Source organism: Trichechus manatus, unplaced genomic scaffold, assembly GCF_000243295.1.
Source record: "Trichechus manatus latirostris isolate Lorelei unplaced genomic scaffold, TriManLat1.0 scaffold00050, whole genome shotgun sequence".
Taxonomy (NCBI): Eukaryota; Metazoa; Chordata; class Mammalia; order Sirenia; family Trichechidae; genus Trichechus; species Trichechus manatus.
In genome coordinates, this window is record NW_004443986.1 from 8,701,678 (window position 1) to 8,719,461 (window position 17,784).

At 39.1% G+C, this 17,784-nt stretch overlaps 1 protein-coding gene across 2 annotated transcripts in view; it reads right to left on the bottom strand.

Moving 5' to 3' along the window:
- Positions 1–11,882: 11,882 nt before the first annotated feature.
- Positions 11,883–17,784, bottom strand: part of RAPGEF5 (Rap guanine nucleotide exchange factor 5) — a 282,757-nt gene continuing 276,855 nt past the window's right edge. For both annotated transcript variants that reach the window (XM_023732311.1, XM_023732312.1), the window contains one exon: positions 11,883–16,421. In XM_023732311.1, the coding sequence (XP_023588079.1) occupies positions 16,303–16,421 (119 nt within the window). In that variant the 3' untranslated portion in view covers positions 11,883–16,302. The remainder of the gene's footprint in view (positions 16,422–17,784) is intronic.

Here is a 17,784-nt window from a genome sequence, read left to right on the forward strand (position 1 = left end):
TGGGTTGTATCCTGAGGCAATCTCTTGAGGTATAAAAGACAGAAGTGAGCAGTGAGACAGGGGGACCTCATACTATCAAGAAAGCAGTGCCGGGAGCAGAGCGCGTCCTTTGGACTGGGGTCCCTGCGCCGAGAAGCTCCTAGTCTGGGGGAACACTGATGAGAAGGCCGAGAGAGAGAAAACCTTCCCCTGGAGCTGACACCTTGAATTTGGACTTTTAGCCTGCTTTGACTATGAGGAAATAAACTTCTCTTCATTAAAACCATCCACTGTGGTGTTTCTGTTATAGCAGCACTAGATGACTAAGACACAACCTAATTCCTAACATCTTTGATAAATGAACCTGGATTTCCCCCCTACTGGGATGCTGGTTTGGGGTTCATGTTCAAAAACATTTATAAGCTGAATATACTTGAAGTAATTTGAAATCTCAGTGACCACTTTGTCAAAAAAGAGTCCCCATTTGTATTGTCCTTCTCAGAATAACTTTTGTTTAATGCTCAGTTTTAGTCAAAAGGTCTGAATAAAATCCCTCCATCTGAGACTCTGGCAAATTAATGAGTTTATCTAGGACCTGTTTTTTCTGAATCAATCTTAGCCAAGAATTGCTGTGTACCTTTGTAAGAAACTGGGTTGTTTGTGTTGTGTTTTTGAGCTGGTCTCACAAACAGGTGAGTTTACATGATTTTTCTGTTTCATTTTGTTCTGAGAGCTTGCCTCTAGTCTAGAGTGTTGTGTCTCAGTTGAAGGCCATGGCTGGTGTTTTTCATGGGGTTGACTAAAATCTCAGTTCTTTTCTGTTTCCAGGAAAAAACCTGCTTTTTGTGCCTGCGCTTTTAGTAGCTACTCTGAGAAACTTCGATATAAATCAGTCTATTTGAAAAGCACACTGAAAGGATAGATTGTTTATTTTGATTGGTATAACAAGGGACAAATTTTACTAAATTGTTTCTCTAAAGGATCCTATAAGCATGAAAACGACAGGGTTATGAAAATAAAAATAATTTCCTACCTCCACATGGTATTATTAAACTAGATTATAATATTTCTTCAGAAATATACTGATTGGTTTAATGATAAATACTTTTATCAATTAAATAGTCCTAATATTCCCAGGAATTAATGAAAATACACTTGTTCCGACCAAAGTTTTTATATTTATGTCAACCCTGAAAGCAAAATCTTAAAATCAAAAACTTTCTAAGTAACTTATATGCAATGGGTTTTATTTAAGGAAAAGGAGTAATTTTGTAGTAAAGTAAAACTAGTAGTACCAGAATGGGAAAAGGGAGGCATAGGACAAGCTAGAAAAAAAAAAAATACTAGCCAAGAATTGATGGGTTCATTTATAAAAATTGCTAAAGATTTTTGGTATTTACTGGGTAAATGAAACGTTATGACAAACAGAAGGCAAAACTTCTTACCAAGAGAATAGTAAAGCATAAAAGGGAAGGAATTTGGTTATCAGTTGTCTTTCAAAATACCTGGGACAACTTAAACATATGTAAATGATTGGGATGATTGATTCTTGTCTTTGACCATGAGCCAAAAGAAAGGGAGGGCAGGGCAGGATCAGGCCTTCCTGGCCCCCAGCCTCCAGGCCACGAAGCTCCAGGAAATCTTTTGAAGGACCCCTCCCAACTAGGTGAAGACTGCTTAAGACAAAAGAAAATAAGAAAAATGCTGTTTTACTATGTTGTTGTTAGGTGCCATCAAGTTGGTTCTGACTCATAATGACCCCATGTACAACACAACGAAACAATGTCTGGTCCTGCACCGTCTGGTCCTGCACCATCCTCACAATCATTGCTATGTGTGAGCCCATTGTTGCAGCCACTGTGTCAATCAATCTCATTGAGGGTCTTCTTCTTTTCTGCTGACCCTCTACTTTACCAAGTGTGCTATCCTTCTCCAGGGACCCTCTTGATAACATGTCTAAAGTACGTGAGACAAAGTCTCACCATCTTTGCTTCCAAGGAGCATTCTGGCTGTACTTCTTCCAAGACAGATTTGTTCATTCTTCTGTCAGTCCATGGTATATTCAATACTCTTCTTCAACACCATAATTCAAAGGTGTCAATTATTCTAGGGTCTTCTTCATTCATTGTCCAGCTTTTGCATGAATATGAGGCAATGAAAATATCATGGCTTAGGTCAGGTACACCTTAGTCCTTAAAGTGATAGCTTTGCTTTTCAACACTTTAAAGAGGACTTTTGCAGCAGACTTGCCTAATGCAACAGGTTGTTTAATTTCCTGATCTCTGTTCCCAAGGGTGGGCGTTGGTAGTGGATCCAAGTAAAATGAAATCCTTGACAACTTCAATCTTTTCTCCATTTATCATGATGCTGCTGATTGGTCCATTTGGGAGAATTTTTCTTTTATGCTGAGGTGCAATGCCTACTGAAGGTTTGATCTTTATCAGTAAGTGCTTCAAGTCCTTGTCACTGTCAGCAAGCAAGGTTGTGTCATTTGTATATTGCAGGTTGTTAATGAGTCTTCCTCTAGTCCTGACGCCGGATTCTTCACATAGTCCAGCTTCTTGAATAATTTGTTCAGCATACAGATTGAATAGGCATGGTGAAAGAATACAACCCTGACACACACCTTTCCTGATTTAAACCACACAGTATCCCTTTGTTTTGTTCTAATGACTGCCTCCTGGTCTATGTACAGGTTCCTCATGAGCACAATTAAGTGTTCTGGAATTTCCATTCTTCACAATGTTATCCATAATTTGTTATGATCCACACACTTGAATGCCTTTGCATAGTCAATAAAACACAGGTAAACAGCCAAGATCCATCTGACATCAGCAATGATATCCCTCATTCCACATCTTCTTCTGAATCTGTCTTGAACTTTGGACAGTTCCCTGTTGATGTACTGCTGCAACTGCTTTTGAGTGATCTTCAGCAAAATTTTACTTGTGTGTGATATTAATGATATTGTATGGTAATTTCCACGTTCTGTTGGATCATTTTTCTTTGGAATGGGCAAAAATATGAATTTCTTCCATTCGGATGGCCAGGTAACTGTCTTCCAAATTTCTTTGCATAGATGAGTGAGCACCTCCAGTGCTGCATCCATCTGTTGAAACATCTCAACTGGTGTTCCATTAGTTCTTGGAGCCTTGTTTTTCACCATTCCTTTCAATGTAGCTTGGACTTCTTCCTTCAGTACCGTTGGTTCTTCATCATATGCTACCTCCTGAAATGGTTGAATGTTGACCAATTCTCTTTGGTATAGTGACTCTGTGTATTCCTTCTGTCTTCTTTTGTTGCTTCCTGAGTTAAATATTTTCCCCGTAGAATCCTTCAATATTGCAACTCAAAGCTTGAATTTTTTCTTCAGTTCTTTCAGCTTGAGAAATACCGGGCGTATTCTTCCCTTTTGATTTTCTAACTCTGGGTCTTTACACATTTCATTATAATACTTTACTTTGTCTTCTGAAACTGCCCTTTGAAATCTTCTGTTCAGCTCTTTTACTTCATCATTTCTTCTGTTCACTTTAGCTACTAGACGTTTAAGAGCAAGTTTCAGAGTCTTTTCTGACATCCATTTTGGTCTTTTCTTTCTTTCTTGTCTTTTTAATGACCTTTTGCTTTCTTTATGTATGAAATCCTTCATGTCATTCTACAACTCATCTGGTTTTTGGTCATTAGTGTTCAGTGTCTCAAATCCGTTCTTGAGATGGTCTCTAAATTCAGGTGAAATATATTCAAGATCATATTTTGGCTCTTGTGGACTTGTCCTAATTTTCTTTAGCTTCAACTTGAACTTGCATATGAGCAGTTGATGGTCTGTCCCACAGTCAGCACTGGCCTTGTTCTGACTGTTGATATTGAGCTTTTCCATCATCTCTTTCCACAGATGTAGTTGATTTGATTCCTGTGTATTCCATCTGCTGAGGTCCACGTGTATAGTTGGCGTTTATGTTGTTGAAAAAAAGTATTTTCAATGAAGAAGTTGTTCATCTTGCAAAATTCTATCATGCGCTCTCTGTTATTGTTTCTATCACCAAGGCCATATTTTCCAAGTATTGATCCTTCTCCTTTGTTTCCAACTTCCACGTTCCAGTCACCAGTAATTATCAATGCATCTTGATTGCATATGTAAAATGCAATGCATCTTGATTGCAAGTTGGTAAAAATCTTCAATTTCCTCAACTTTGGCACTAGTGGTTGATGCATAAATTTGAATAATAGTCATATTAACTGCTCTTCCTTGTAGGCTTATGGATATTATCCTATCACTGACAGCATTGTACTTCAGAATAAATCCTGAAATGTTCTTTTTGACAGTGAATGCGATGCCATTTCTCTTCGATTTCTCATTCCTGGCATAGTAGACCATACAATTGTCTGATTCAAAATGGTCACTACCAGTCCATTTCAGCTCACTAATGCCTAGGATATAGATCTTTATGTGGTCCATTTCATTTTTGATGACTTCCAATCTTCCTAGATTCATACTTCATACACCCCATGTTCCTGTTATTAATGAATGTTTGCAGCTGTTTCTTCTCATTTTGAGTTGTGCCACCTCAGCAAATGAAGGTCCTGAAAGTTTGACTCGATCCACATCATTAAGGTCACCTATACTTTGAGGAGACAGCTCTTCCTCAGTCTTCTTTTGAGTGCCTTCCAACCTGAGGGGCTCATCTTCCAGAACTATACCAGACAATGTTCCACTGCTATTCATAAGGTTTTCACTGGCCAATTTTTTCAGAAGTAGATTGCCAGGTCCTTCTTCCTAGTCTGTCTTAGTCTGGAAGCTCCGCTGAAACTGCCCACCATGGGTGACCCTGCTGGTATTTGAAATACTGGTGGCATAGCTTCCAGCATCACAGCAGCACAGAAGCCACCACAGTATGACAAACTGACCAATGCTTGGGTTATCTTACTACAGTTATCGGAAATTGGGTGGATCCCCATCATAAAAGAACCGTAAACAAGTTCTCCCTATTGTAGAGGAATTCTAAGAAGCTAAAAGGTAGAAATCACAATGAGACACAACTGAAATGAAACAATTGGGTGCAATGGAGACATTTTAATTCCAAAAAAAAAAAAAAAAGTTGATAAAATCTAAGGTTGGATTGGAAAAAGAAAAAGGAAATGGTAAAAGTATGAATGAAAATATAGACTATTTAAACAAACTTTATTTCAACTGTAATTATGTTTTGTGACATATAGGCTTAAAATAATTTCCAAGAACTTTAGGTAACTTACTGATATTAAATTAATAGTTATTCATTATAATTTAAATTTATATACTCTTGCTTTCATGCCACAGAGAAAGGCTATATGTATATTTGGGTCTGTAAATGAGTGTGTTGATTTTTGCCATTTTAAAAGGATTGTACTATAAGAGATACACAACAATGCTTAAAAGTTTTATTAAAAGGGATATGTGTCATGGATTGAATTGTGTCCCCCCAAAATAGATGTCAACTTGGTTAGGCCATGATTCCCAGTATTGTGTGGTTGTCCTCCATTTTGTGATTGATATAATTTTCTTATGTGTTGTAAATCCTAATCTCTGCCTGTGGTTAATGAGGCAAGATTAGACTATGTTAAAGAGGATTAAGGTGGGATGTAACACCCTTACTCAGGTCACATCCCTGATCCAATGTAAAGGGAGTTTCCCTGGCATGTGGCCTGCATCACTTTTTATCTTACAAGAGATAAAAGGAAAGGGGAGTGAGCAGAGAGTTGGGGACCTGATACCACCAAGAAAGCAGTGCCAGGAGCAGAGTGCTTCCTTTGGATCCAAGGTTCCTGCATGGAGAAGCTCCTAGACCAAGGGAAGATTGATGACAAGGACCTTCCTCCAGAGCCGACGGAGCGAGAAAGCCTTTCCCTTGAGCTGGCACCCTGAATTTTGGACTTCTACCATATTAGACTGTGAGAGAATAAATTTATCTTTGTTAAAGCTATCCACTTTGTTATTTCTGTGATAGCAGCACTAGGTAACTAAAACAATACGTTCAAAGTTTTTGTCCTTTTTTGGCTAAAGAGTGATGGGTTAATTTATGAGATTTGTGAGTTTGAGTGTCAAATAGCATATAAAGAATTGGGATTCTTCCTGTAAAAATAACAAAATTTTCTTTAATTACTGAGTTGAAGAGTTAATTTATTCTTTGTGTAATCTGCCTCAAAGGCACAAGATTGGCATCTCGTTAAATGAATTCCTGAGTCAAAAACCAAGCTACATGGCTTTGAAAAAAGCTAAGGTTTTTACCTTTAAGGTTTTTGGTTAAATAACTTAAGTATTGTTTCTCGATCACCTATGATGAACTTCTGACAACTGTGAAACTTCGTGGAAAGCCACAAATGATTTGCTTTCTGTTTTATAGAAAGAAAAGTGCTAAAAAAAGTTTTATTTAAAATGTTATGAGTTACATGAAACATCCAATCAGGAAAAGTACCAAATTTTCTTTGAGTTAAAATTTATGTGTCAGTAATGTTTGCCTTATATTGAACAATGAATGCATAGTATCATGTCATAATTTTATTATTTCCACTGCTAACTTGGTTGCAACTTTGTATCCTTTGAATCTAGCATCATTAAAGCCAATAGTTTTAACTGTGGAATTCATGTTATTTATCTATGGAGTTTTTATTACTCTTCAGAGGTTTAGTGACTTGATTATCTTGGTATACCCTGCCTAGCATTATGCCTCAAGATTATGTGTTATATTTGAAGCTCTTCGAAAATAAGGTTAATCGTTATGTTTAGAGATATTTTTGTCTAAAGTTTCTTTTTAATTGGCTTTATTTGGCTTTGCATCACTTTTGTAGTTAATTTCCATCAGGTTTTTCACTTTTAAGAATTATTATTATAAGTTAACCATTGACATTTTTAAGTCATCATCTACAGATAAGTTTTAGTTTGCTGATTCACTGAAAATACCTGACCAAAATATTTCAACAAAAATGGACTATATCAGACTTATAGAGAGAACTATAATGTTTTGAATATTATTTGGACTAAAACAAGATTTCTAGAACTCTTATGTAGAAGAAGCTGACAGGGTTTTCAGACTACTGCTGAACCAGAATTACATGGAACCAAAATTAACTACATAGGAGTGAGTAAACTAAAAGAATTACTCAAAGGTTTATATGAGAATATTGCTGATGTTCAGTGTCCTATTTCCTAGATATAGGAAATAATTTCTATTTTTCTTTCCCTTTTTAATGTAAGAACAAGCTATTTTAGTAATGAATAATACTATGCTCACTATGGGATAGCCTATGGTAAGGGTTTTTTCTCATCTCCTCGTTCTTGCTATTTGATTAGCCCAAATGTCACATCTTGGTTATGTGGCTCTAACCTTTGGCCTTGGCTCCCATTGGATGGATTAGCACATGTACTATGGGACTGAGCTGGACCCAAGGTCATATATTAACTGACTTACCTGTTGCCCTTTTAAGAGCTCATTAGTATAGATCTGTATTTCAATGATATAATCATTTGGCTTTTACTTTTGTACCTCAAATAGGATTAGAAGATGTTATGGCTTATGTCAAAGTTCCAAGTATGTCCAGAATGTTTTAAATGATTCCATCCATGGACTCCAAGGAATGAATACTGAAATGACTATGATGGGGAAGTAGTTCTTCAAAACCAAATGGCCTTTAGCATCCTTACTACTGCACAAAGAGTCACCTGCGATGGTTAAAGTTATATGTCAGCTTGGCTAGGCCATGATTCTCAGTGGTTTAGCAGATATTATGTAATTATCCTCCATTTTGTCATCTGATGACATGAATTATGAGCCTTTCATTTGACCTGCCAATTTTGGATTACTTTACGTTATATTGCTCATACTGACGCTAATATTATGTAGCCCGAATTACTAAAATATTGCCAATCTTTAACCAAATACTCTAAAAAATATTTTTTACAGGTTAAGGAAGCCTCTGATGACCAAAAGCCAGAGCCTCAAAACCTGCCCAATATTGCTCCAGGAGAGGATGTATACTGGAAGAGGCGTTAACTGAAGGATTCCTTGGAGTCCCATTAGAGGGGACTATACCTGGTCCTCTTCACCAAACTGTGTGCTGCCAAAATAAGAATTAAACCTTGGATCCATTTGTCACAATTAAAGAAAGCCAAGACACCTCTGTGGACTAGCCAGCCCTCTGGAGAATTAAAGAGTACCTCGAGACACTCTAAGGGCCAGAAGCAGATGACATCTGAGGTAGACAGCTAGTCCCAAGATCACAGAACACGACCACATGCATGTTGAATTTTGTGGACTTTGCCTAATAATTGTCACTCTTTTAACTCTGCTAGCTTTGTTATGTAACTGATTTAATCTGCTGGTGAGACTTGTACAACATGAAATTTTGTTTAAGCTTTGTTCTTCTCTTCATAGGAATTCCATCTGAGGCTTGGAGAAAAAAAAAATGCTTTTGTTAAGTTGGCCCAATCAGTAGCTAGTGTCAGTGACTTGACTGAATGTTGGATCTGTCACCCCAACCCACAAGGACATAAAAACTCAGATCCACTAGTGTTTCCAATATCAAATTTAGTCTTGTGCCTGAAACTGTTATTAATCTTAATGTTACCTTTAAACAAACCATATATATCAGTCTTTGACATCTCCCTGAATTGTTGGCTCAACCTCAGGTACCGTGTCCTCAGGTACCGTGTTTCAATTTAGCCCATGTGGTAAGCTGGATACTGACCTGTTTTAGATATACAAATTTACCTGGTCTCTATCACAGTTTTAGCAGATTACTACAGTACTGCCAAAATGATACCCCAATCCAAACTGCTGATTCCCCTAAATATTTTGACACCTTGTCACTGCATATGACTTAGTTGTCATATTGTCAAGATGGAAGCCAGATAGATCCTAATAATTTGTTCCTTCTTTGTACTAAACTGTGGAGCCCAGTGAAATTAGGATGATTACCCATTTGTGACAATTCTTACTGAAAGTTGGTTTGAGGTTAATAGAACTATTCCAGATAATTTATACCGGAAATGAGATGATCTGTATGCCCCATGGATATGTATTTTTATATGGAGGATCCAATTATAGCACTATCAGAGAGCCTAACCCTAGTGACTAGTCCTATGCTTAGATGGTTGGAGACTGCAGGGTCATTGTACGTTAGGGCTTTTAGAAGTTCCACCAAATATTCTTTCCTATAATGAAAGTATACATTGGACCAGTGATGTGAAAATTCCCAGTAAGAACTGAAGGGACAACATATCATACTCTAATCCAGTAGCTGACAAACCTGGAATGGGTTGAGTATTCCTTCATGCACTCCTGCCTAATTATGATATTCCCCAACTTGAGAAATCCATTCATAACCTATCTGCTACAATGGCTCAAATTGCTGATGTTGCAGACAGAATGGTTGTTCAACAGACATCTTTAGAATCCCTTGTTAAAGTTGTATTAGATTATATAATAGTTCTCGATTTCCTCAGTTTGTGTTATCGCCAATACCTCCTGTTATGCCTGGATTAACAACACAGGAGAAGTACAAGAAGACATCAGAAAAATTTAGCAACAGGCTACATAGTTACATTCAATACCTCCTATGCCTGATTCTCCTTCCTAGATATCTTTAACTGGTTACTGACTGGTATTGGTTCTTGGCTGCATTATCTATTACAAACTGGCCTAATCATTTTAATCATAGTAATCATTGTTATAGGAATAATCAAATGCTTTATGAAATGTCTGCCTAATGCTTGCCACAAGTCCACCATTCTTTGTGCAGAGGATTATGTATCTTGAATCTTTAGAGATTACTTTCACACCTTGAGTTGGCCCTTCAGTTAAGTTGTTCCTCCTACTGTGGCCACCTCTACAGTAACTTTGCCTAGTGGATCACAGAAGCACAGCGTCTGAGCTATGGCACGGTGAAGAAATGGAAGATGATTTTAATCTATGAACAAAAACCACTCTGTACAATGACCATGCAGAAGAAAACACTCTTATAATAGTGATCAAGGAATCGCTATGGAGATTCATAAAAATATAAGGCACTTGGCATAACTAAGGTGGCTGACACAGGTTCAAATCAGATTCCATTTTGCTCCTGACCTCCACTTCGCTTTTGGACTATGTGTGGAATTTTCCACTCTTGTAAAGTTTTAATTACCCCTCACCCTTGAGCAATCAAGGAGGGATCAAGAATGTAGTTTGCCATGGATTGAATTGTGTCCCCCAAAAGTATCTATCAACTTGGCTGGGTCATGATTCCCAGTATTGTATGATTGTGTACCATTTTGTAATCTGAAGTGATTTCCTTATGTGTTGTAAACTCTATGACTGTGATGAGGTTATATGTGATTTCCTTTATGTGTTGTAAACTCTGTCGCTATGATGAGGTTATACTGATGAGGTCTATAAGATTGGATAGTGTCTTAAGCAATCTCTTTTGAGATATAAAAGAGAGAAGCAAGCAGAGAAACATGGGAACCTCACACCACCAAGAAAGCAGTGCTGGAAGCAGAGGGCGCCCTTTGGACCGGAGGTTCCTGCACAGAGATGCTCTCATACTAAGACCAGATTGATGACATGGACCTTCCTCCAGAGCCGACAGAGAAAGGGTTCCCTTGGAGCTGACACCCTGAATTTGGACTTGTAGCCTACTGAACTGTGAGAATAAACTTCTCTTTGTTAAAGCCATTCGCCTGTGGTATTGTTATAGCAGCACTAGATGACTAAGACATGGTTAAACATAATGCGAAATGTTACCTAGGGAGGGGGCCTTGTGACTCTGTTTTGAAAGATTGCTTGCACAGATTGTTCTCGGAAAGAATGTTAAAATAGATAACTGATGTAAAGAAAGATTTTTTTTGTTCCTCTAAATTGTATATAAAAATCACTCTCTACCTAACCCTTTGGAGCACTTTACACTTATGCTTTGTGCCGATCGGTTTGACGCTTTCTATTCATTCCTCAGTAAAGCTCTATTGTTCTCTATTTACAGAGTCTGTGCTTAATTTTGCGCTTTGACAAAGCTAAAGCAACAGAGACTTCAGGGGCCACACAAGACAAAGTATATAGATTTTACAGAATTAGTTGAGAAAAACATACTAAACAAATAAACATCAACTACAAACAACAGCCAAAACAACAAATCCTGAGGACAGGAAAGAATCTGATTTCCATAGCTGCCACATTATAATACTAAAAATGTCCAGTTTTGTTTTCAACAGAAATTACAAGGCATGCAAAGAAAGAACTATGGCCCTTACACAGGAAAAAAAATAAATCAACAGAAATTGTGCCTGAGGAAGACCAGGCGTTGGCGTTTATAGACAAAGATTTTAAATCAGCTATTTATGTTTAATGAACTAAAGGAAGAATGGAAGTGTGAAAATTATGTCTCACCAAAATGAGAATATTAATCCTCCTTGCTGTCGAGTCTATTCTGACTCATAACGACCCTATACGACAGAGTAGAACTACCCCATAGGGTTTCCAAGGCTGTAATCTTTATGGAAGCAGACTGCCACATCTTTCTCCTGTGGAGCGGCTGGTGGGTTCAAACCGCAGACCTTTTGGTTAGCAGCCTAGTACTTAACCACTGCCATGAGGGCTCTGAGAATATTAATAAAGAGATAGAAAGGGGCCAAAAGAGTACTTGAAGATATAATGACTGAAAACTTCCCAAACTTGATGAAAAACATTTATCTATACATAATCTATACAGCCAAGAAACTTAAACTCCAAGAAGTGGCACAGGCCATGTCTCCCCATTTTTTCTTGGACATGGTGATATACATACTCCTCCTGCAGAAAGGAGTTATTACACGCCAAATGACCAAGCTTCACATCAATGGGCAGGAGGCGTAATCCTCTCCGGGGGAGGGCAGAGAATATTTTCAACAGTAATACAATCCACCACAGAATCTTTCACCTTAGATGTATATACAGCTAGTCTTCCCACCTCCCCAGAGCATTGTTATTATCCCTCAGCCCCCTGCATCCTGCCTGTAGCTCTTCCTATGCTGGGGCCTCTATTCCAGGCAACGGCATCACCAACAGGAACTTGGAGCTTCTTCAGTGTCTCGGTTCATTAGAAAGGGAGAGTTCCTGGTCCTATTAGAGTGAGGCTAGGCTATAACAGTGGTTGTTATATTCCCCAAATCCCAGAATATGAGATCACTTAAGAAGATTTCCAGTATATTATGTGCAACGATTCACTGGCATCATAAGTTACTTAGCCTTCTGCGGGCTACCTCTAAACCTCTTCACCTATCTTAGCTCCTTCAGTGAACAAATGATTCCCAAGTTCCAATCCATTAGAATAAAGACGATTTAACCCACACACACATCATGGAAAAAGTAAGTCGTATGAGACATTAATAGTACCTTTAACATATATTTGGAAAAGCAGTTTTAAAAAACACTTGAAAATACAAGATAAAGTAACAGTTACTTATATAAGTTTTAACCTTATATTGCTTGGCCATTTTTACATATAAATTATTGCTTACTAGCTTCGATAAATACACAGCACAGTCATATATACAGAGGCAGGAAGCATGAAATATGAGAAGGAAAACACTGTTAATGGCAATTCTGGTAATTCAACAAGTGTTTCATATTTACCAGCTCTTCTAATGGTGGAAAACTACAAAGTGTAGTCCCTGAGAAGTTAGGTAGACACCCTGATTGCGGGCTTTCTATCTTCTAATTGTTAATGCAAGCTGGCAATGTCACAGCAGTCCTAATTAATGATACATTTAAAAGGCAAGGTTCCTTGCTTCAGGTCATTGATTTCATTCCAGTATTTAATAACAGTGTAATACGAATACAATAAATAGGCTATGCAAATAAATATCACTCTGCTAAAAAATGTTTAGTATATACAGCTTTGCTTTATACAGTAATACATTTTCATCTAACTTTTTGGCAATTTTTAAAAAAACTCTTTTCTCTCCTACCAGTTTTAAGAACTGGCCCACTCACTAATAAGCAGGCTGAAATTTTAAGGACATGTCTTTGAAGCATTCCAAAGCAACCCCATGTTGGACAACTACAGTGGACCCGATCGCCCCAATTTTAAGCATTTTGCCTGGTTTTTGAGAAGCTTGGATTGGTTGTGCCATTTAGGAACACTTGGTTTGAGATCTGTAGTCTGCATGATGGCTATAACTGTGGGGCTGAGGATCGGGGCAGCAGGAAAAGCCCGGCTCCAGGGATTAGAAGTCACCTGCGCTCTCTCATACAACCCTCTCCCCTACTCAGGGGTGCGTCCTTATTAGTGCAACATCTTCTCCCCACTAAACTGGGGGTGTGGTTTTTACTTTACCCTCATGCTTCCAAATTCAAAGTATGCTCCACCCTTCTTAATTGTGGATAGGGGCTCAGAAAAGGGAGCTATTCTAAACATAATTAACGATACCAGAATAAAGTGAATGCAGGTCATATTTATCACTACAACTATTTGGCAATTATACAGATTATAACAAACAGTGAATTTAAAACACTGTAGTCTTTGGATCATCTGCAAACGTGCATGTAAAAAAAAATCTGGGTAGGTTGCTGTTTTGTCTACAGGAACCTGTGTTTTGTTGTCCTGTGCTAACGTCTAAGCAGGGCTGTTGGGCTGGAATGCTGATGAACCCAGAGACCCACAGATCTGTCCGAGTTGTGCTGGTTGTGCTGTGACAAAAAGAACCCACTTAGAAGTGCCTGTGCCTCATCCACTGAAGTGGGCAGACTACATAAGACTTTCAGAGTGAAGGGAGACTTTGTTATGTCTAACAATAAGCTTAGACATCTTCAGCCCACCCTTCTGGCCAGAGCAAGAATCTGTCCCAAAGAGGCCTTGGCAAATACCTGGAGAGGGGACAGGCCCATCTCCATTAGTAGGAAGCCCTCTGAGTTCTATGGTGGATGCTCACTGTAGCGCAGCTCCAATTTGTTAGAAGGAGCTTCATGCTGATTTAAGTTTTCTCAAAGCTTCTGAGTGTCCCTGCCTGGGAAGTCTCTGGAGGCAGTTATATTTCAGAAAGGTTTGAGGATTCTGATATTCAGAAGACAGGGATAGAAAAGCAAATCTAAACTAAAGATAATTCCCCTTTCCTTTGCTGCCCATGGCTAGAGGAGGTGGACAAGCACCACTTTCTCCCCAGCCTGTTCACACCCATGCAAACAGGATACCCTGAATACACCATATAAAATGTGTCTAAACGCAATGTGTGTGTGACTTCACTTGGCCAAGTGTATGTATCTGAATGGGGCCTTTGAAGCAGGCACTGTGCTGAAGTCCCTCTCCACTGAAAATGAGTCCTCTAGAGGTAATGTTCCGGTTGGAGCAATGTAGGTCTAATTTGAAAAATAATTTAAATTGTAAAACATAGAGACAATGTCAACATGGCCTTTTATGAGTAGACTGGCCAAATCCTACTTTCTAGCATAGAGAAAGAACACCTACCTTCACCGTAAGCCTGTGCTACCCTGGGTAATCACTGAGGAGAGAGCTTTTTGAGTTAGATCACCTTGAGGGGAGTTTGTTCTCCCTGGTTCTGATGACTCTGTTCCCCTCCAGTGGGTCTCATTCTGTTACCATGGAGTGAACCAGCCTTCCTTTTCTATAAAACCCTATAAATTTTCAGGACTGAAGTTTTATATATTTGGCCAGGCTGCATCTCTTAAAGTCCTACCCACAATTGCCTCCCCATGGGTTCTCTGGTGATATCTCAAGGTTGGTGTGGTTCCTGAGCCCAGGAAATAGCACTGCTATAAAGGTGTCAGGATGCATTGGGCACACCTCCGTCATGAGGATGAATGAGGTGGTGATGAGACAACAAGGAAACGGTCCCGCGTGGGCATCAAGGAGATGAAGAGGCACGAGCGGTGAGCAGCTCACCAAGATGCACATGTGTGGGAAATGAGCACGCCTAGTACATGAAGCAGGGCCCTTGTATTTCAGCAAAGTGACAAGTATAAGCTGGCAGGGGTATATTTCATTATTTTATCCCACAAGCCTTTTTGATCATTCGAAGGCTGAGGAAGATCCTCTAACCAGTTTTGGAGAATAGCAAGTGATCTTATTTACTGTTGGAGCCCCAACCTACTAAAAAGGGAATAAAAAAAGAAGACCTTGAGACCTTGAACAAAAACAAGATGAATTATAGAAAGGTTTCCTGCTTTGGTTGGAGGTGGACTACAGTACTTCTGAGTCTCCAACACAAATCTGACATTTGAATAGTCCAGGGCTCTTTTCATTTGATGAAAGGCTGGTAATCACCACTATCATATTGTCTTGCTCTTTTCTAGGGAGTGCTAAGTGCTTCACACATTAGGTCTCTATTAACTTGCCTGTCCTGGCTGTTATCACTCACATACAGTGGGCCAGGGGCCTGCCTGAGGTATGCAAAACATTGTCAGGCATAGGAACACAGACCTTTGTGACTCTCTGTCACCTCAAGAAACATTTACTGAGTGCTTACTATGTGTCAGTTGTTGTGCTTTTTCCAAAATTATATTGTACCCAATAAGAGATTGGAGTCTGCTTACAAATGTGAAGAAAATTTCCAGAAATTAAATGAGACAATTTCTTAATGATCACTACTTTTCCTTATTGGCAAAGCAACTTAGTCTGACTTGCCTATAGTTGCAAATCAGTTGTGCAGAAAACTAATTTCACTTGCAAGCATACATCGATGAGTGATTGTAGATGCACAGAAATGCATGCCTTGACATTTCTCATCTGGAAATCAGTACGTGGATGCTAGCTGCTGGTCCACACTAACTCCCTAGACACAGTGGCTTTTGGTGATGTCACTGTTTGTAACAATGGAGACCTTGCTTCTCCCTGGGAATCTAGAGATGCCACCACTGTTTTGAGATGTTCCAGAGAACTACTTCTTTGACAGCCTAGACGCAGTAACCTACTGCCAGGCAAAGTAAAACTCCTCCCTGCTCCATGCACGTTCTTACGGAAGTGTTTGGTCATTGTGTGACGTGTGACAAGACATGTTCTCTTGTCTTGGCACGGGCACATCTTACCAACTGAAAATTGGATTGGATCAACAATGTTATCACAAGAAGCCAGGCTTCTCCATCTCAAGAATACTGCTAATTCTCTTTCTGCCTTCTTGCTCCTAGGGTAGTGTGGAGAGGCCTCTCCCCAGCTCTGGTGGCTGACGTCACCTCCTGAACACGCCTGGGTTGGCTTCCTGTGTCTGTCTTGTGATATGCTGATAAAACTCAGCAACTTCTCTTCTCACAGCAAAGCAACGTGCTTGGCATAGGCATTCCCGTAGCTCAAAGTGCTGCAGTTACAGGGGAGGTGAGGCAGTGGGGCTCACACCCGAGGCTCGATCCTGTGCGAGAGCTCAAACAGGGCCTGCTGGCTGTCAATGACATACAGGTGATTAACGTAAGATTTCAGCTCTTGATGCTCTTTTGGAGACACATCACCTCCTAATATTTGTAGGAAAGAAAGACAATTAATATCATGAGAGCAATGATGGCATTTCTAAATGCCAGTAAAACCCCACATTAGGAGTAAAGCTACAAGGTCAGAATCCCAGAAGAGATATCTTAGTCCTACAGTAGCAATGCTTTTTCAGTTCAGACTGTGTGAGTTAATTAGATGACAGATATCAGTCATATAGCATTTATTACTAGTTAACATTATGCAATATTTAGTAATTATGTTATTATTCTACTCTACAGACCAGGAAACTTAGCACAGTCCCACAGCAAGTAAGTGGCAGAGCTAGGATTTGAACTCAGGACATCTGACTCCCAAGACCATGGTCTGAGCTTCCATGCTCTGCAGCCTTTCATAGCAATTGCCCATTTAAATGGCCTGCACTGGCTCTTTTATGTCAACCTGGAATTGTCAGAAATCACTGCTAACCTGTTAAGCAAATGAACACAATAGCCCTTATCATTTTATACTTTGTATAATCTTTGCTGTCCTTATTTTTTGGAAAAGAAAATTTAAGGGATCGATTGAATGACCAGATTTCACAGAACAGAAATTAGAATATGGCTAATAGGCAAAGTATGTGTATGGGCTAAGATCGACACAGGAAAGGTGGTTCAAAGAATTGGAAAGGCGGTCAAAGAACTGGAAGGACCATAAGAGGCTTTAGTGCACTGTGAACATGTATGTGCCATGCTGGTGACAACTCTGATAAGGGGGCAGAGATAAAGTGGCCTGGACAATGGCATAAGCCCACTTCCCATAGTCAAAAACAAATAAACGAAACAAAAATTCCAGGCTCGGGGAGATTGGCTAAATTGTGCTATAGCATGACAGTGTCAAAATGAGTCATGGTGATGTCACATCTGCTTGCTTTCATGGAATTATAGATGGGACAGGGCTAGGGGGAGATTAGGGTTCAGCTTTAGCAGAAAGAAGGAATACTATCTTTAGAAAGGGGCCACAGGAGGTTCAGCATTTTAATGCAGTACTGTTCTCTTGGTGAAACCCCCTTTTTTTCCCCTCCCTTATGACAAATGGGTTTTATGAGGAAATTAACTTAAGGCTTGTATGTCATGGGTGGCTTGTAACTCTTAGGTTTAATGGAAACAAAGCTTGTTGGTTTCAGCAAATACACGTACCAGGAGTCAAACAAAATTTTTACCACTCCACTTGTTTGGAAGTGACCAAAAAGCTGTATGATTCTAGATTTTTGAATATCTTCTCTGGAAGACATTGAGAGACTGCTTTTGGATTAGCAAACAATGGTTTAGAAAACGCTATATTACAATAATTTTGTTGTTAATTTTCAGGCCTTAAAATGATAGCAGAATGAATGATTCCAACCATGAC